This window comes from Anabas testudineus, chromosome 21 (assembly GCF_900324465.2).
Source record: "Anabas testudineus chromosome 21, fAnaTes1.2, whole genome shotgun sequence".
Lineage (NCBI taxonomy): Eukaryota > Metazoa > Chordata > Actinopteri > Anabantiformes > Anabantidae > Anabas > Anabas testudineus.
Genome location: NC_046629.1, coordinates 16,116,504 through 16,137,998, shown reverse-complemented (window position 1 = coordinate 16,137,998; position 21,495 = coordinate 16,116,504). Strand labels below are relative to the sequence as shown.

Here is a 21,495-nt window from a genome sequence, read left to right as displayed (position 1 = left end):
GATCATCCATTTTTTGAAAATATTTTGCGAATATTTATTATAAAAATATAAATGTTTCCACTACAAATCATTTTACATTAGTAGACAAGGCCATCTACATTTGCACACATAAAACTCTCACACAGACACACGGGTCAGTCTTGAGACAGAAAATGAGGGCTCTGGATAGGGGGTGCATAACAGTATTGCTCTCTCAGATGTTCCGGGTTTTATAAAGTAAGTCAAAAACCAAAACACAAAAAGCACTGACACATAATTTACTGTATGTTACAAAAACACGTCAACATTGCGCTGTATAATGTTAAATAAATAATGATGTAATCATAATTGCCTTTTTATTGTAGAAAAAAAAAACAAAACAAAACTGACAATTATAATTAAAAATAAGATAAAATATAATACAGATGGTTTTTGTCTCTTTTTTTTAATTAAAAATGTTGCACTTTTTTTTTTTCCTTCATTTATACATACAAACATTTTTACAAAGAGGGATGGCCATGTACATATAGTGGGCTCTGCAGTGCTAGTTGCTATCATTATGATGGTTTACATTATGTACATGCTAATTTGAACATATAGCAGCAACAGCAGCATCCACAGGTAGACCAAGTAACGGAGGACTGACTGAATGACTGACACACGGAACGGGACTGGGTTTCCCAAAAGCACCAAAGTCATCCCCTATCCACTACATAAGCTTGGTCTTTGGCCAAGGCAATAACGTTTCCATTCAAAGTGCTCAAATATTGTGTATTAAGTGCCTGGAACAAGCTTAAAGATGCCATCACCGTGGTAAAATATTACCCATCCAACAGCAGCAAAGTGCCAAAGTGCCACTTGAGAAATACTGTATGTGTTGCACTGATGGAATTACCTGGGCAACATCAAAGCAGGAGACTAGCATCTTTAAGTATGTTCCTCATTGTACAAATATCATCTAAGGTGCCTTTAGGAAACCCCACCCTGGAAATGTCCTGTACTACTTTCTGAAAATTATTTATAGTGTTGCATCGCTTTCCGGGTGCTTCCGCACCTTTGTTTGTTCGGGGCAGTGGTGGGAAACCCAGTGCCCCGATGAGAACACAGAAACAAGACTTGAAAAAACAAATTCAAACTCAGCGTTTTTGCGTGGTGATGCCACCACCCTCAAATACAGGAGGCACTCGACTTTTTGCATTAAACACACCAAGATGTACGGATTAAGAACTAACTCGGAACTAGAACAAAGTTTTGTTGTTGTTTTTTTTTTTTTATTTATTTCATTTGTCATTTGTTTCTTTTTTTTATCACAAATTTCAAATCAAAGAAGAGCACGACCCTATTTGGCTTTTGTTAATAAGTTATGAATTGAGACCAAGACGAACACATTAAAGGTTTAGAAAACTGTCAGAGCAGCAGTGTTGATCTAAACTGACTCAATAGAAAATATGTTTCATATCTTGAAAGGATGCCTGGTGTCGCATAGGACTGATGATGCTAACCTGTCTCATTTGACGAACGAACTAAATACAAACACGTCTGCAGCTTAAAACACTTCCGCAACACAACAACACCCGAAGCAGAGTCTTGATTGACACTGCTGCATCTTATTTAAGTCTCCCTCTTACTGGTGCTTCCTGTTTTTTTCTTGCTCCTCTCTTTCTTAACCTGCCCTCTCATTTTCCCAGCTCCGCTCCACCTCTCTGCGTCTCTCTTGTTAGAAATAGAAAAAAAAGAAAAGAACGAAGAACGTATACATCCTGAGATTTCACACAAACGGCATTGGGTTGAGGAGACAGCACTATACCTGTACAATATCTGTTCATAAGCACAAAGAGAAATACCATAAAGAAAATTATGTGTGTGTGTATGTGTGTGTGTGTGTGTGTGTTTGTCAAGTGTGTGTTATGGCCCCTGTACCTTCAAAGCACAGCGTTCAATACGTTATACATGTGACAGACTCATGGCTTCCGTACAATGAGACTATTTAACTGATTATCATAATTATTGCTTTTATGTGACATGTCTACTGAATGCAAATGCTATAGGTTAGAGCTACAGAGGAAAATGGCTCGGTTATCACCTAGGTGCATCCATCCCAGCTCAAACTCTCTCATGAACAGAGGCTGTAAATGTACTGTAGGTAGTTACAATAAAATCTCATGCCTCAGACTTCATTAGTCCAGTAAGGGTCCACATCCAGGTGAGCTGCTGCTGTCTGCCATGCTCTTCTACACAAAGGCATCTCAGCCATTTCACTGCCTCATTCCACAGGCTGGTGGGAAGAGAGCGCCAGCACGCTATCCAGCTGAGTAACTCATGGAGAGCTCCGACTTAAGTTAGTCCAGTCTCTGCCCTTACTCCATCCCGGTTCCAGTTTGTCTCACTGAACATGTCTCAGTCACCTTCTTGGCTCTCCTCTGCTTCCCCTACCCTCCTATTAGTCTGTAAGGCATCTCAACTTGGGCATGGAGGGATGGAGTGTTGAAGAGTCAGCCAGTTAACTAGTTGGCAGAGCTGCACTGAATCCTTCCAGTTTCTCCGTCAGGACTTCAGTATCGTCTTTCAACAAAACAACGGAAGCTCTCGTACGAATTTCAATTTTTTCCTCCATTCCATCCATTTATAGTTTGGATACGCAGCCACTGTGTTAGAGTGTGATCAGCAACCAGAGTCTGTTAACACAGACGGGCAGACAGGTTCACCTTTTAAACAGGTACTGGGCCATTCTTGGTATGGGAATCTAGGGCTTTGAGGCTGCTCACGATCTTCTTCTGCGGTCCTACGATAGTCACTCCAACCTTTTTCAGATCCCTGGTTTTAGAAGAGAGTAAGAAGGGGGGAGGGGTTGTAAATGAGACACAATCAGGTAAGGAAAGAGGGAAACGTTGGAAGAAAGAGAAAATGGAAAGTGTGTGTTACACCCAGGTGACCTTTAATGACATGCTCCCTGTGCTGCTCTCTCACTTTCCTCTTGCAGCTGTCATTCACAAAGGACTGCATTTCCCAGAAGGCCACTGGGCTGCCACATATCTGAAGGAGGTGCGTGAGCTGGGGTGGGCTAACAAGCAGGGAAGTGGGCCTGTGGGGCTAAACTGACAGCTACTATTACGACCCTGTCAGTGTAGGAAACAATGACATGCAAAGGCCACAGAGGCAGAGAAGACCTAGTTTTCTGCATTGATCTGGATTTCTTTGACAAAATAGGTATAGTATGTGGAGAGGAGCAGCACGGGATCATGTGTAGGATATCTTTTTTAAGAAAATATATGGTACTATACATGCATTCAAGTGTACGGAAAGACCATTTGTTTATAAGACTAATTAAAGGGTTATGATGTTTCACATGAGCTATGCATCATACACATTAAAAACACACAGTAGTTAGTCAGCATCATTAAAACATCAAGGCTCTTTTTGGAAGATACAGAACAGACACTACTTACAACAACACTGCTGATATTACAGCACACAGTAAATTGTAGAACATATTAGAAATGTCTTTGTCCACTCAAATACAGTTATATGGTATTAGTAGAAGCAGTGGGGTTGCAGTCGGAGCTGTGGCATTTGAAAAGGGAAAAACTCCAGCCTTCAAGAAAGGTTATGTGTTATTCAAAAATATCACAGTTAGAGTTTTATTGTTTGCAAGCAAAGGTTTTAGTTTAGCCAAAACAGTAGACATTTAGAAACATCTGGAGCACCCAGAAATCCACAGACGTTGCTTCACTTTATGCTACTATATAAAGGGATGGTTAAACAAATTAAATAATGCTTTAAATGTAAATAAGTTATTGTGTAATTTTGTAAAATTTTGCAATTAGTAGAACTATTGTTAGGAGAATATTAACTATCCCTTTAAAAGTATGACAAGTGAAAGCCCATCAGTGGTTCTGGGGGTAGGTTACTGCTCCCACGGGTGGGGCCTTTACTCTCTAATCCTCCACCCACCATCCAGAGCCTGAGGAGAGGAGCTGGGCGTTAGAGAGTGGTGACCCCCATGGACGGCTCCCATTCCGGGCAAGTCGCTGGTGTGACGTGGACCTCCGTCAGAACCACTCTACTGAGAGAGAGCCAGGCCCAGCAACATTAACGCTTTACACTAGATGTCATCAGTTTGCACTTTCTCTAGGATGGTACTGAATACACAGTTTAATTATAATAAATGAATAAATAAATAAATTAGAAAAAATAAATTAGGTTTAATCGTGTAGCTTTACCTATATAATGTACTGTATGTAAAACATCTACTGTATAGTCAGGAAATGAAGACATCCTTCTATGGACCATGGATATGAACTGCTGTTTATGACATCATGACATATACAGGAGACCCCACAATTATTTGTCACTACTGGACATGACATGGACATGTTCTTTTACACAACAGTGAAAAGGGACCCTCTAAGTGCAAATAATAAACACCACAGCATAAACTGACAATACATCCATGTTAAGTTGGAATGCAGTATAATTTAATAGGGACTTAAACTTGAGGTCATGTGCATTAATTATATTTTATAACTCAGAAATAACTATGTGGTGTGCTGTTTTAAGCTTCCAGGATATGATGGGATTTAAGGAAACGTTCCTTTTTTAAGAGTTTGTGGGCAGTTGAACCACAAGTAGATACGTTTTGATGTTGAGGAACATCATGGAGATGTTATTCATTTAAAATACTGGCACGCAAAGACTCATTCCTCCTGCGCCTTAGTGCAGTTATACTGAGAGTCAAAGCTATTTAATTGCCATCTTTTCAAAAGTTGTGCTATAAACCTTTAAGCCACCATACCGTCCTCACGACAAGTAGCAGCAGTAATCAATGTTCTTTATACTCATATTATTTAGGTTGCTTAAGGCGACACTGTCATGTTGATCTGTAGTAACATGTCTTCTGTCAAAAAGCCACATGAGTAAGATTCATCAGAAAAAAGAATACAATACATTACTGCAACAGGAAACACATCAAGTACTGTATAATTACAAGGATATCTTTTTTCCATAATGATCTTACAGTTCTGTAGCGACAGTGTGACAATGTGAGTCAGGCTGTCACTACACACTGACTCACATTGTCTCACAGCTTGCTGGCAAGCTTTTTACTTCCTCAATCAAACACCTGAAATAAACATCCCATGCATCCTGGCCTGATGAAGAAAATAGTCCAAATGGCACAGTAGTTCAGTCACTCTATGGCACCTCTTTTTGAAAAAAGGGACTTCAATTACTCCAGCAGATGAGTCAGCACACTGCAGCCAAGTATGATTACTGCTCCTCAGAGGTCACTGCATTGCCAAGTCTTGTGCTGAATATCAAGGACTAGATTAAGACTGTACAGATCAATAGAGCAATCTATATTGAGCGTAGTCTCAGCCAAGGCGGCTAGTCTCGCAGCTGAGCTAGCCTTGGGTGCCTTAGCCTCAGCCTTCAGTGGATTAATACTGTAGTGATCCAATTTAGAATCGAAGTACAGAAAAAAGTAGACCGACATGATTTCATCAGTGCTGCAGTGATATATTTTGTCAATACTTAATGTGGACTTATACTACCTACTGTATTCTGCAGTGTAAGATTTTCTTGTTTTGTAACGTGCTGCTGGAGAGAATATTAACTTTTTTAATTGAATAAACGGCAACACAAGAAATATGTGAAGAAAATATATTGATGCTGTATCTTTTGTGTGGTTCAAGAAGATACAGGGAAAGCACACACGTCCTCTACCTCCACCTTTCCTTTTCCTAACGGTGCAGTATAGTCTTATAAAAATCCAAAGAAATTAAGCTCTAATATGTTTCGCAGAAGATTTAAACCTCTCCGTTCGTTGCGGTGCATTCATGGGTCACTACAGGAATACAGCTATTGACATTACCGCCACAATTTTACATCGCAGAGCTCCTTTCTAAGCCATCAATCCCAATACTGTTAATGACCTACAAGTTGGGTAAGGAGTTACAGCTGGCTGCAGCACTGACCACCGCTCCCCGACTGCCCCTCTCGCTGCCATCAACACGGTGAAAGGCTGCTTTGATCACAGTGATGAGAAATGTCCAATTATTTACTTGGTCACATTCCACATCAATTAAGTCAGCAGCAGGCCAACGGAGCGACTAAGCCGGAGGGAGAAAGGGAGAACATTTCCTAATTTTCCGTTGCTAATAAAGAAAAACAACAAAATATGAAAAAGGGTATATGGATAAAATTATTCGGGAGCTACGTTCTATTGTGAAAATAACGTTTATTCAGCAGTATCATTTTCCAGTCAGTTATCACTGTTATTCAGATTCACAATTCCTTTAAGTATCAGTGTCAGTATCAGACTCTTACAAGCTTTTGCAGCTATTCTTCTGTGATAAATACCCTGAATCTATGTATCATTTCCAAAATGCCAGCTCCAACTCTAATGAAAACAGCTAAGTAAAAGAAAGAAACAATGGAAAGATGTGACTTGCTGATTATTCATTTTAATCTTTTCTTGATTGTTGCTTTGCATTAAAAACCCCACAGTGTGAAAAGTGTCACTTCTTTGCTGATTGATCTGACTGCTATGCCTTTATTTACTCTGTCAAAGGCCTCTCTCTCCACTCTTTTGTCTTGTTTAATCTCAGCCCCTAACAGTTTCTCTCTTGCTCTCTGCTTTCCCTGCTTCTCTCTATCTTTTCATCCTCTCACCATCTTCCCTGTGCAGTTATACTTGCTAGTGTATACTTCCAATGAAAGCATGGCTAAAGTCCTGTCATTATTAGTTACCACGAGTCTCATCTGAACACCTTTAGTAATGGCTCTGCAGCTTTCTTTGCTAAATGAGAACAAGGGCCTGCGTGTGTTTGTGTGTGTGAAAGATCTTTACTAAGAGCCTCTTCAAATTCCTGGGCCTTGCCACGGGTACTGAGGGCCTGTAAACACTGGTGACATGAATAGGCAGAGAAGCCTAATGTGTGTATCTGTGTGTGTCGTTGTCTTACTCTGTGGAGGTCTTGGCCAGAGTGTCACAGGAACTGTAGCTGACACCAGAGAAGGCCTCCTTGCAGGGCAAGGTCCTCATTCCATCCATCCAGTCACCCATAGTCCCCACCGAGGGAGCCTCTGAACTGCTTCTGTCCAACAGCAAGTTGGTCGGCCTGAGAAGAGGGAGGAGCGATGTAAATAAATCATCGAATTTTGAACACATTTCTTCAATTAATGACCTGTAACAATGTCATATAGCAAATAGTTTAGCGTGTAGGTTTTGGAACCTGGGGGGAAAATATCGTCACAAAATATTTCCATAACATATTTAACATATTCAAGAACAAGATTACCAACAAAAGCTGCTTCAATTTCTGTCAAATTCAATTAATGTTTCCTGTGGTACATGTAGCACGCGGCAAAATGCAACATTAAATTTGATTAGACTTGATGGTTTCAATTGGATCAAATCAAATTAAATGCACTGCGTTGGGCTTTGGAGTGCTCAGTCAACAGTAGAGGGTGAAGCAAAGGCTACAGGCACTGCTCTGACTAGTTCTAATTGACGGGGGGAAAGAACGAATAACAGAGGTATAAAGACATACTGAGTGTAAGAGGAATATTATAGCTAAAGGTATTTTATTTAACAGTGTCTGATGTGTGTGTCTCTCTCTGATGTCACGACTAATGCTGCGTTTTGCAAATGGGACTCACTTTTAGCTGTTGTGAAATCTGATGCCATCAAGGCAGGAAATGGAAAAATCAGGTCAAAGCACATTAGGCCAAACCAGGACTTAATGTCAAACAGTCCGCATTAGATCACTTTCTGTGTTGATTGCTCAATCTGTGAGTGGCATTTAAAACTGGGTTGCAAAAGCACTCTTTTTTTTTTTTTTTATAAGGAAACGCTGCACCTGTCTTGCAGATCAGACAAAGGCACCTGCATCAACACACACACACACACACACAAACAAGGGAATGGAGCCTAGCATACAAGGCAGGACGGGACAGGACAGAAACAAGGGTTCTCCCTTAGGGAGTACTATTCATAGCCTAGTAAATAAACTCATTATAATACAGGGAAGTCCACCTCTGGCAGACTGGTTTGGATTGGCAAGGATGTTTGGAGCCACTGTGTGTGTTTATGTGTGTGGAAATCTGGGAAATATTACCCTAGGTTAGGATGCCTTCTGGGAAATAGGGAGTTGAACTGTATGCAGTGGGCTTCAGTGAAGTTTAATACTGCAGCAACGTCATTTTTCTTTTCTTTTTTTCAAATTACCTGATCATTTTGCAACATCATAGATGACAATATATAAACAATAAGCGTATGTGCAAGTTTTGTTTTGCCATCCAGGCTCTTATTTGTTGAACTTAAACTTATATGTCCATAATGAGAAAAATAGTAATTAAAAGTTATCTTTATTTGTACCTTTCATGCAAAGGCATTTTTTTTTTTTTTTTTGCAATTTGATTTATAGAAGCAAAATAGAATCAAAAGAATGTTACAATGGAAAAAAGAGTGTATGAAAAACACTGTACTAAGTTAAAGACAGGAGAAAAGTGAGATGACATTTCAAACGGAAACAGGAAAAAAAAAAAAAAAAAAAGCATTTGAGGTGGTGGAGTGGGTGTTGTTACAATGATTGAGTCTTTTCCTGTCAGATCAGAGGCCTGTCAAAAAGCTGCAGCCCCCCAGGACCTCCTGGAGAGACTGGTTTGTAGGAAAATGAAGGCAATTGGGGGCTGGGAGGGTGGGGGGTTGGTTTGCATGAGGGGAAATAAAGAAAGTGTGTGAATCTCCCGCAGGAAAAAAAAAAAGTTTCTTAAAAAATGACACAAAGGAATGATCACGATGGTTATCTCTGACTTTTTTTCCAATGAACATTTGCTGAAAAAGCAGTCTGAACAAAATTTGATTGTGACTTTCGGGCTGTCAGGATAAGAATGTTCAACTTTTCTTTACAGTATTATCGATTCTCTCCTCTCCTCTCCTGTACACACTCTCTTCGTTTCCTTCTCTGATCTGCCTCCACCCCCCACCCCTCCTTCATCGTCTGCCTCCTCTCCTGTCTCCTCTGAGAGGTAAACTGCAAATGACCTTATTTCCCCTCCCTTATCATTTTCTTTGTTTCCTTTGTTGTTACATTTTCAGCAACATAAGAGACAAGATGATTGGAGAGGAAACAATGAAACAGAAGGATGTGATGAAGGGGGGAAATAGAGAGAAAAGAAAGCATCTGTCTGCCTGCAGGGATGGGGTTTTCAAAACCCCTCATGGACTTAGCATCATATAGCAATGCAGAAAACACCTGCTCAAACAGAAGGAAATATAAATATGCTGGAGAGAGAATAAAGTCTACCTCCTCGTTTTCACTTCCTTTCTCCTCTTTTGTGCAGTCTTTCATACTTTTGACCTCCAGAGCTGTGTAGTCTCTTGTTTTTAGAGTTCTCCAGGGAGCTGCGAGGTGGATGAGGGGAAGAGGCTGAACAGATACATGTGGTGGACGTGGTAAGGAGAGTGTGGGAGGAATTCACCTCACCACTGTGTTTCTGGGGCAAATCCCAAGATATGCTTCCCTGGAAGCTTTTACACCAATATATAGAGATAATGTTTGCTCTTTAAATTGAAATTTAGATCTACTGGTACCGTCTACCTCTAAATGTGTCGTGAATGTGTGACTTTTTCTCTGAACACCAAACTAATATGACGAGCCAGGTTTTCAGTGGGATGTAGCGGAAAAACAAAAGTTTTGTAAATGAAAAGTTTGAATGATCTACATTTGTAGCAGTACATTACTTAGTACTGAACATTACCAACACTTAGAGGGAGTATTATAGTTGTGTTTGAGGACTTTGTTTGCTGTGTTGAACACTACGAAAGCAATTTTTCAGTGTGAAAACACAATAAACATATGTGACCACATATGTTTTTGACACCCTATTAAACCAATAATATACACAGCAGCCTATAACCCTGAATGGACCACTAGTGGCCCATAATTAGTCTCTAACAGCCAAACTTGGCCCACTAACCCCAGTCTGTCTTTATCCACCTACAGGGATACTAAATTTTGACCAGGTGCCACCCCTAGTGTCTCCAGATGCCCTACTCTGGTCCCAGTCTTTGGACTGGGCTTTGTAAGGAAGGAGGTGCTCCATTAGCCAGCCAGGACAGCCCTGAGACAAACGAGGTGTGTGGAGCTGAGTGCAGCTGCTCCCGCTGTGCAACTGCTGCCACCACACACACACACACACACATATATGCACATACACACATCATTCTAATAAATCACCACAGCCGGATCTGTTGGCCAGCCTGTGCTCACCCAGTGTTAAAAGCCAATCAGGAAAATTACATGCAAACTCCAAGGGACCTATTTTCACTTTCTTAAGAAATCATTAGTCAATGTTATGAGCTTTGACGGCTCTATAATACCACGGCCGTCTGCTGCAGACACAGATACCCCCTCCCTGCCCTGCATTGACAAGTGTACATGGGCTCTTTCCACATAGCTCATTGGGAAAGAGTGGTTCCAACAAAATATTGAAGTTCATGGGAAGAGGAATGTGTCATTACACTGCATGAGAATATAAATTGTTTTATATTATTTACACACTGCACCAAGGGAGCTAGAAATGTACTGATACAAAACACAACATTTTTCTCTCTTCTTTTTTATTGTCGAATAATAAGGGTGAAATGCGCCTCTTACATAACTGCTATTACTATGTGAGCGTATGTATAAAGTGCTGAAAAGACAGAAAAACAGTAAGGATGGCTGTGATCTAGATGACAACAAGTCAACGAGTATATTGGAGGTTTACCTGGGTGTGGTGTTGGCTGTGATTTTGAGGCTACCAGGGTTGCGGATTAGTTTATCCAAGATGCTGACAATCTGTTCAAACTTAGGTCGGTTGTTCCTCTCCTTCTGCCAGCAGTCCAACATTAGCTGGTACAGGGTCGCTGGGCAGTCCATGGGTGGGGGGAGGCGGTAACCCTCATCTACAGCTTTTATTACCTTGATGTAGCAAAATACATGGACAAGATTGGAGAAAGTTTCCTACTGGAAACAAATCTATTTATCATATGATAGTGGTCAGGAACTCATATTGTATATTCATGCTGTGCATTTAAATTCACACTCTGGTATCTAGTGATCAAGTTGAAAAAAGTTATTTTTAATTATTTTAAATAGTTTTAATTGTTCATTAATTGTTAGTTATGTGACTTAGTGCCAACAACACCTTACTGCCTTTTTCTACATTCCCTTATTTACCTGTCACATTTTCCCTGCTGCCAACTTGGCAACTTGGTAGTACTTACATCCTGATTGGACATCTCCCAGTATGGCCTTTCCCCATATGACATCACTTCCCAGAGCACAATCCCATAACTCCAAGCATCACTGGCTGAAGTAAACTTCCTGTATGCAATCGCCTCTGGAGCTGTCCAACGGATAGGAATCTTCCCTCCCTGAGAGACAGAAAGTAAAAGAAAGATTAGACCAGTTATTCAGCTAACCAGTCTATCAGTCATTTATTCCTTCTGTGGATTAAAATTCTTGAGTCTACCTGATAACTGTCTCACTATGTGATATTATTCAGTGTGGCCCAGCTATATCAGACATGCTGTATTACGGAATAATATCCTCTAAACTGTTGGTGAACTGTTGTGTTGTTTTTATGGTTTAAATGTGATGGTGAGTACTAAATTCTATCAAAAGAACTTTAAAAATGTATACTGATGCATATACTGTAATATGGGGTATTGAGTAATCCAGCATACAAGCACACACACGGCCTCAAAGACTCAGACATTGTTGTTCTGAAAAGCTTTAACTCCCATGAGCTCCGTGGTTTGGACTGAGCACAGTGATCTTAACCCCGAATCCATAATTGTAACAAGTTATCTGAAAATGTATTATTATTATTATTTTTATTATTATTATTATTATTATTATTATTATTATTATTATTATTTTCCAGTGGTGTAAACCTGCTTCATGCTGTCTCAAAGAGGTCAGACAGAAATTATTGTTCCGTTTTACTTCCGTCATATAAAAGACCACAGGCATTTCAACAAACATACAGTATCAGTAATATCTAGTTTCAATCTAAAGTCAGTTTTTATTAGGAACAAAATTGTGCTAAGAGATGGAAGTAGACGGCCTGATTCCGAAGGGAGAGAATGCACACACACGGTAAAGACAATTTCAAAACACACACACACACTCACTCACACATGCTGTACACTTCGGCTCTACCAAGAGGTTGAAGTGGAAAACAACTTAACACAAGACACACACACACACACAAATGACCCAAAACTGCAGATTAACCAGGAGGACGGCAAGAGAAAAAGAAAGAAAGAAAGAAAGAGAGTGAGAGCTGGATGTGAACCTGCTGGTGTGCGAGGAGCGTAGTGAGTTACTGTGCTACAGCAGAGTGACAAAGTTTATTATTCTGTCTTATTATTTCAGATTATGCATTTCTGGGAGAACGGCAAAAGAGGCACGCTGACTGTTTATTTGACAAGCAATTCTCAGCCAGCAAATTATGCTGTGTTTAGGCGCTGCACGCATGGTCTAGACATCAGGATCCTATGACGAAAACACACACACACACAGAAAGCAAAAAAACACAGATGAGTGCCTGGATCCTGGTGCGCCAGCAGGTTGCGGTTGACTTCATGACATGTATGTCAAGAAAAGAAGATTATATGTCAACCTTTCAAGAGTTTAGCTGTTTTTAAAGCAATTCATCATCCATGCTTTTGCTTTGACCATCCAGATCCGTTTTTCCTTTTATCTATTGTTTATGAACAGAAAGGTTTCAGTGACCTTTGACATTTTAACAAAACTTCTTTAAAACCTCAAAATAAGTAAAGTAAAATCTAAATCTATCTCATACGAACATTCTCGACCTCTTATCAATGAAATGCATTCCCTCGGGGTACGCGCTGCTTGGAGTGGCCCTCTCTATGATCTCCCAGCAGGTGTAATTTTTTCTTTTTTTTTTTTTTTTTGTCATTTCTGTGCTGTGATCCAGGAAGGCAAGGCTTTGTGGATTTATGGCGGTCTTATCACAACTCTATTTTTATTTATGTGTTCCTCTTCCTTGCCGTGAAGAATGGACAAGGCATGCAGTGTGGTTCCTGAGATTACTTCAGTCTACAGGATGTGTGTGTGTGTATGTGTGTGATCTGTGCACTCCATTTGTTGCTACAGTATATGAAGTCAGTATGAACAACAACAATGCATTTGGCTTCAGTGTTATTTGGTTTTCTGATAATATTTGGTGAAGAGGAACAAGTTACAATGCGAATGTAAGAGTTTTCAGGCCACAGTAAAGAAAAAGTGATGGATTCCATTCTTTTCTCAGGAAGTGAGAAAAGAAATTGAATTTATAACACTGCATTTTAACTAACATGTGTCTTTAAGAGATAATAAATAAATAAAACAATTGTGTTCCCCGGGATTCTGCTGAACATACTGTATTTGTTCACACTGTCACTGGTGTCCTTAGTTTGTGTTTGTGCTCCGGCTCACCCTGGTGGTGTAAGCAGCCTCCGGGTCGTCCTCCAGGACTCGGGACAGGCCGAAGTCTGACACTTTACACACCAGATTGCTGTTGACCAGGATGTTCCGTGCTGCCAGATCTCGGTGAACGTAGCCCATGTCTGACAGATACTTCATGCCCGAGGCGATGCCACGCAGCATGCCGACCAACTGGATGCCTGTAAACTGGGCGTCGTGCTTCTAAACGTAGGGGAAAACAAACGAGAATGACAGAAGGGAAGAATGAAAAGAAGATAGAAAGTTCTGGTAATGCCACACATTTAATGTATATTATAAAGAACACAGAGAGAGTCTGACCTTTCTGACCGTGTGCATAAAATGAAACCCTTGTACCTTTCTATCCACAGCATTTTCATTAACCTTTAAACACCACCTTTGACATTCTGCAGGGCATCTTCAGCTCAGCTGTGAAATCCCAAAGCTTGACACGCACTAATGTATGGAAATCAGGATCAGACCAGTATTATAATTGCTATCATGGTCATTTGTCAGGGTGAACTGATTAAAATGTTTGACGAATACATCAAACATAGATTTATTAACAGTTTAGTTCAACCAAAAGGCATCTTTGAAAACTCAGATAAGGTCAAATCACAATCACAATTTCAAATTGCACCTAATATATATATTTTTTGACAATGTATTATTTTGTTGATGAATCTGCTCCTAATGCAAATCCTGATCGTCTCGTTTGAATAATCCGCTGGATTTTCACGACGCTGCAAAATGTTTGCACAATGTTTAGATGCGGCATTCGACCACACACTGGATGAGACCTAAACCCAAAACACATTTTCTTCTGTTTGCATTGGTGAGTGGGAGTGTTTACACTGGGTTACACTGGCAAGTGTTTATGAGTAAACCTATATGTTTAGTGATCCATTGCTGATATCTGGCCGGGAACAGAACTATAAACAGCGGAGACATGAGCACAGCAGAAGTTTAGGATGACTGAATGCCATTACAGAGCAGGCGACGTTGAGTAAAACAAGGCCACATATTTATCTCTATCTATATCTTCGGTGGTTTTGTTGTCAGGGTCTGTACCAGACTCCATTTACAATGTGAGTGAGAACAGGCTGTCTATAGTTCATTCTTCATGTGCACAGTGTTCCCCTACAAATTACTGTAATTGTGTTTGTCCAAGACCACATCATTTGCGAGATGAGTGTAAGATGAGTGTGTTTTTCTTTGAAAACCAGCCGGGCCCACCTCACCTCCTATTTCGTCTGGAGCAATTAGTGGCCAGACCACCTGGTTTAGTCACTTCAAAGCTTTGTGGATTCAAAACACGAACATAAGCTGCAATGCACGAGCTATAAATTTGCATATGCGTGTTTGCACATATGACACATTTCCGATGACAAACTGCAGGCCTCTGGGAAAATGTCATGAGACACCAGCTACTCCTTCTGGACGTGTCTGGGTGCCGTGCACATATGGAAAAGGGCATCAGCACACATGCTTTCATGCCAGTGTTGCGGCTTGGCTGTCCGTGTTTTGGCTCGTTTCACTGAGGCAGGTCTACTCCTTAAGAGACAGAGGTATGGCAGGAATCGAGTGCACTGCTGGCTGGTGGAGCATTTAGGATACACTTCATAAAACCTGGTCATTTGATAAGCCCTGCATGGAGAGTCAATTTAAACCAATCTTAGGTTCCGTATTTACTGGAATCTCCTTAGCGGTCTTGTAAACATATTGTAAACATGTCAAGGATCATTTATGCTATGTGAAATTGAAAACTACTTCCCTACTTTTACTTTCTGTGCCACATCTATTACATGACTACACCCAAAGATTCATTTGAGGTTCAGTGTTTTTTTAATACAGTCTGTAAAAGCCAAGATTAACTGCCAGCTCTCTGGACGGAGCAGCCTGATGTTTAATGTCTGACTGTGCTGTACAGGTGGAGGACATTTTTTCACTACATTAGGATGGTTCCCTGGTGCATGTCCCTTAATCCTGAGTTAGCCATCAAGTATGTATCCCCCTCCGCTTGCCTCAGGGTGTGTACTGTGCTGCTATGATGCATTATAATCCTTTCTGGACCGTGCATGCTTGTCTGTGTTATTACTTACTCTCAAGAAGCTGTCCAGGGATCCATTCTCCATATACTCTGTCACAATCATGACAGGTTTACCTGTGTTAGAGAAGAAACGTCCAATTTAAGCTCACATCATCATCTTCATCATCATCAGCTGTACAGTATGACTCGAAAAATGAGTGCAACGAGTTTAGTTTGCTGCACAACAGAGCTACAGACCAAACAAAACGCTGTCATGCTCCTGTTTCATGTTGATTTCTGAATTATTCTGTGAAGCTGTTCAAGTCATCGGGAGTCAACAGGGAGGGCTGTGACGTGACTTAAAGCAGACATAGACATAGCCCTGATAGGGACCAGGTTGAACCTATTTTTTTTTCTATCTGTCTGTCTGTCTTTCTCGCTCTCTCTTCAACACACACATAGACACACACACACATACAGAATCATATGATCCCAGTCATAGTTTTTAAGGTCCCAGCAGGTCAGCTGTCAAAGTGTGACATCTTTATTTCTGTGGGAAAAAAAAAACAAAAAAACGGCTGTAAATCCACACTACCTGCTGTCATCTGTATCAGATCAGACTGTGGCCAACACAAGGTTTATTACCGGGGAAGAAAAGGAAAAAATTCTCTTTAAGAAACCTTTAAATCAGCCATAGTTAAATGAACAGTGTCAGTGTCAGGACTCATTTGTGTCCCATATGGCTTTGTTCTCCCTGCTTCACCCTTGACTTAGCACCAGCCGTATGCTTCATCTCCATTTTATTCTGATTAATGTGTCCTCTTCGCTTCCTCCCCTTCACTTTCTTTCTTTCTCAACCTACATTTTCTCTATCAGCCCCGTCTCTATTTCCCCAACACTGCATCCTTCCCTTTTCCTTCTGTTCTTCTTGCATGTATTAATGTGAACCTTCCCCACATCTGGTGAAACAGACCTTTTTTTCAAGAATGACACGTGCTGAGTGGAGAGGGTGATGGAATTGGTTGTTAAAAGAAACAAATCAATTCCCCCTCACTGGAAAAAGAAATAAACTTTCCATTAATAAGGATGGAGGTTGGCTGACTGAGTGTATTTAATTAAATCAGCAGATCTGAATACAACAGATCTGGTCTGAATTTCAATTCAATATGTGCCTGATGCTGACCCAAAAAATCTTATTTGGCAGTTCAGAGTAAATCAGTAGAGAGGGAAGACGTGCTTAAGTCAAGGTAGGGTTGTAGGGCTAAAAAATAAACTATGGATTCCAGTTTGTGCATATCATTAAGCATACAGGCCTCTCAATTTTCCTCACACATTTGTTTTTCTTCTTGTTCTTCTTATCAATCAGTCTCAGAACTTTCTCTATGAATTACAGCACAAAGCGTCTTTCAAACACAGCCAGAGATACAGTTAAACGCCCTTAACCCACATCCTCATCCCTAAAAGGCTGCGATGAATCGCTCCGTTTACCAGCGAGCCGCTTTTGTAGTTGCAGACAGGAACATACCCACCCAGTCCTCTGCCCTCTCCTCCGCCCTCTCCCCTTCCCTCTTTTTCTTGATTCACAACATTGGCAGAAAAGATAAAGGCCCCCGAGGCCCTTTGTACTGTGAAAGTTAGAGTGCATGCGTGGATGTGTGCATGTCAGAAAAAAAAGACTAAGAACTATATGCATGTTTGTGTGTGTGTGTGTGTGTGCATGTGTGTGTGAGCAGATATGCAGCATTTGGATCAGCCAAAAGCAGCAGCAAGGTAAATGGGGTGTGAAAGTCTCAGGATTATTAAGAATTAACAGGAGCAGCTTAATAAATCACCCTACAGCACTGTGTGTTTGCATGTGGGTAAGCGTGTGTGAGAACATTTCAAATAGACCTCCTAAAACTAGACACTGCACTCCTGCTGGACAATAATAGGAAGACTGTTCTAAGATGTATCAGACAAATAACGGTGAATAATTACACACCAAGCCCGAAAGGGGCTAAGAACAAAACTGAAAATTGTAAGTCGAGGTTGGATTTCACTGTTATTTTTATTTCTAGTGTGCTTCACAGGAAATGTCTGTTAAATCTAAGATAATAATGTTTTTTCCAACACAAAATCTACACTAAAGAACTCTATTTTGAAGTAAAATAGTAGTATAAGATGCCTATTTCACTGCATATACCACTGCAAAAAAATATGTTATACCTTCAAAAAGTTCTATTGCAGCATGTTCTTTTCAGAAGAACATACAAAGGAAAGTTTTAACTTGAATAAGAAAGTTAGACTTTGCAATGTTATTGCTACAATTCAAAATAAGGAATGTATCATTAGGACTATTTCCAAGTGTCAGTCTATCAAGTGCTGAACCACTCACTATCCAGTAAAACAGTATATACAGACTACCATCCTACTGCTACAGCCTTTTCTTGGCAGTTGTCTGGCAAACGCTGCACAGGGAAAGCATGAGAAACACAGAGTGAAAGATCATTCCTTAATTAAAACAATATGGTTGAAATATCCATCTGTTGCCTTTTTTACAGTTTGATTGCTTATGTAGCAATACTGTTTATGATTAAAAGAAGTCATGCCAGAAGTCTGTGGAATCAAATATAAGAGGAAGGGAGCAATTAAGGCACTGAGAGGCACAAAAAAGTGATTAGACAAAACAGTAATGATGAAAAAAAAAAAGTAGGTGCAAAGAGATAAAATAGGAGAAACTAAAACTCAAGAACAATATAGGAGGGAGAGTTCAGGTACTTTATTCTACTTTTCAGAATAACCAGGATTAGTTAACAAGCCCGGTGCCGCAGGGAGAGATAGAGGGCAGGCCCGTTTCTCAACGACAAAGTTCAGACTCATTATTTCCCTTTTTCTGCACTCATTCCTTTTTAAACAGGCCTTCTGTGTGCTAATGATAGTCTTATAAAGAGGCCCAGAGGCGAGCAAGTCCAAGATATGGATTTATGGATTTATGCCTGCTTTGGACACAGGCTTTGATCAGAGCACATTGATCTGCAGAGATTTACACCACGGCAACTCAATAAAGCTCCTGCGCTCTTTTTACAGAAGTGTCGGCCGCATTAGAGCCATTTGTCAAAGACAATTGCAAATCCGGAATCGGTAAAAAGACTCTTGGGAGAGATTGGATGTGTGATGGAATATAAATGTAAATCATATCTATATTCTGTCTTTACCTATTCTGTTCTATTCTATTCTATTCTATTCTATTCTACTTTACTTGTTAAACATTATTGTTAAATGTTAATTGTTAACAATTAATAAACAATTCATAATAATCCATGGTGTCCCCGTACTGTAGGTCATATGAGTCATGCATGCTTACTGCGTGTTACCACCCCCTCCAGCCTGATGATGTTGGGGTGGTCAAACTGTCCCATGATTGACGCTTCAGCGAGGAAGTCCCGTCTTTGTTTGTCCGTATATCCTCCCTTAAGGGTCTTGATGGCCACGCAGATCTCCTTCTTACTGGGTAGCTTCAGGCGACCACTGCACACCTCGCCAAACTCACCTAGAGAGATGCAGCATTACAGAATGAATATCCCAAATATCACGACCACAAATAAAGGTATATAGAGAATATGTATGGAATATATTTTATCATCATAAATCATTAAGAAATGTTTGTTCAGTTAAAAATGCACTAGAGATGATTTAATTCTCCATAGAGCTTTTGCATCTGCAATTAATTATTCATGGTTCAACAAGATACAGATTCAATTTGGGGAAAAACAAATGATTTAACTTTAAGGCAACATTTCCGACCTGGCTCTGTGTGCACTGTGACTGGGTTATGGGTTATGTTAACTTTACACACGTTGCCTCAGTTGTACAGATTCAGGAAACGAGGAGTGGGCGTATCACGGTTCCGCCTTCAGGAACCTCGATAGAAGATTGTGGACATGTATCTCGCAGTTCAGTCTCGGTTTCAGAATTGTTTTATTCCTAATCGATGTATAACAGACATAAAGAGAATCCATTTTGTACCATGTGTTGTTTTATGTTATGTTCTTAGACACTTAAACCAGTACTAGGTAGGTTTCAGCTCTAGTTTAACATAAGGCAGTTGTACTGTATGTACTGTACTGGACCAAATTAAAATCATCCTTTGTAATGAGCCAACGATGAAGCTGCAAATCAGAAAGGAATTTACTGCTGTTGCTTAACTCCCATTAATCAGGAAATGTATTCTTTGATTTTGAGCATAAATCATAATTATTAGTATAATTATATGACCTGTATGTCTGATCACTAACTACAGTAATGACACCATATGTAGTAATACACTTTGAATTAATCCAACTGAATCCACAGTCCAAAAAAACAACGTCCACCTGAACAGACAGCGCCGCAACTTTTCAACTCTCCTTCTATGTTGGATTAAAACCCGGCATGACTCAATAGTCACTCTGAGAGGGATCAATTAGCATTCCTTGCCAGTGAGGGGATGTGTGTGTTTACTTCACTTCACTTGCGTGTGTGTGTTCACAAGGTACTGGAAACTTTGTAGCCAGGCTGGACACTTCAAAGGCAGCCAGCCATGTTACCGCCGGTGACAGGGATTTGGCTGTAAAGTAAAAGCAGAGTGGAGTGTGTGTGTGCGTCTGTGCATAGACATACACACGTGTGTGTGACTGTGTTGCGCGAATGCATGTGTGTGTGTTCGTAATGTATATTGAGTGTGCTCGTGTACAGTGATGTCACAGCAAAGATGTGCAGATCTCTCTTTGTCCAGTACACTCATTCTGCAGAGCAGCTCTGGATGTGAGACCATGGGTCAAAGCTTGTACTTGAAGCAACGGGGTCTGGAAGAAGTTAAACCGATATAATTACAACCTGTCTAAATACAAAAAGCCTGTCTGTTGTTTCCTGCATTCTTCTGGCCCTCAGCAGTGGACAGACGAGCCAGGCCAAGGCACCTTTTTATGTAGCCACTCCGGGAAAGAAGATCTCAGTCTAATAAAGCTTGATTAGGGACTCTCGCTGCTTTCCTGTTCTGAGCAGATCTAGGTATCCCACTTTGATGTTACAATCTGACCCATGTAAGTAGAGTGGAGCATGTGTTCTGTCTTTTAGCGCACAATCACCAATTGGCAACGGGATCAAAGTCTTGTTAACATGTTTAATGAAGACAGATGGGGATTGAAGCAGAGATGGAGAAAAGGAGGTACGCTGCTTATATGGCTTCATAAAAATCACACAGATGGGTGGTACTTTGCATCCAAGTTGATGGACAATAATGTTAACATCATGGCTTAAGCTTTACATCATGACGTTCAATATATTAAGAGAAAAAGTTCCACTCTCCTTTTTCTCTCATGCAGAGTCTCGTTCTTTATTAATTGATTATCATAGCTTCACTGTTATGGACTGGGATAACAAAATAACAGAAACACCTGCAGAACAGCTCAACATGCATTTCACATTACATCTTTCAAAGGAAACCACTCGGTGTAGTCAGCACCTCTTTGTAACAGTCATAAAGAATATTTGCCCGTGTTAATATATAACACAGAATATTTTAACATTATATGATATTACACTTAATTATGTAACATTAAAAACTGTTTGGCTGATTCTGTATGGATACAATGTGTGTGTGTGTGTGTGTGTGTGTAGTAAATAGAAAACTACATGTATGTACACATGGATCCCTCCAATCCCATAGAGATTATGCTTTGTGTCTACATTGGACTATGAAATATCTGCGGCATAGTCCAGTGTGGAGTCAGGTATTTGACTCTCGGGCTGTCCTGACAGCTTTACAGTGTGAAGGACTGGAGGGACTCTCGAGAGCTGCCTGCCGTTATATACTGTGTGCTTTAGTGTCTATCTACTCTGCCTGCACTCAACATGAATAACAATGCATTATCCTCCCATCTGCAGTCCCGCTCAACTTATGAGGGAGTACACGAGGAGAGGACAAGCTAGAAAAGGGAAGCTTGTTTTACCGTTACAAACATTAGG

At 40.4% G+C, this 21,495-nt stretch overlaps 1 protein-coding gene across 3 annotated transcripts in view; it reads right to left on the bottom strand.

Annotated features, from left to right (window-relative positions):
• Positions 1–387: 387 nt before the first annotated feature.
• Positions 388–21,495, bottom strand: part of epha3 (eph receptor A3) — an 81,417-nt gene continuing 60,309 nt past the window's right edge. The window contains exons 11-18 of one of the 3 annotated variants that reach the window (XM_026376302.1): positions 18,854–19,039; positions 15,584–15,645; positions 13,476–13,685; positions 11,252–11,401; positions 10,753–10,946; positions 6,942–7,097; positions 3,931–4,042; positions 2,673–2,793 (exon numbers count right to left, since the gene is read on the bottom strand). In XM_026376302.1, coding sequence (XP_026232087.1) covers positions 3,961–4,042; positions 6,942–7,097; positions 10,753–10,946; positions 11,252–11,401; positions 13,476–13,685; positions 15,584–15,645; positions 18,854–19,039 — 1,040 coding nt within the window. In that variant the 3' untranslated portion in view covers positions 2,673–2,793; positions 3,931–3,960. Of the gene's footprint in view, positions 2,794–3,930; positions 4,043–6,941; positions 7,098–10,752; positions 10,947–11,251; positions 11,402–13,475; positions 13,686–15,583; positions 15,646–18,853; positions 19,040–21,495 lie in introns of all 3 variants that reach the window. The other 2 variants (XM_026376303.1, XM_026376301.1) reach the window with 2 other exon arrangements.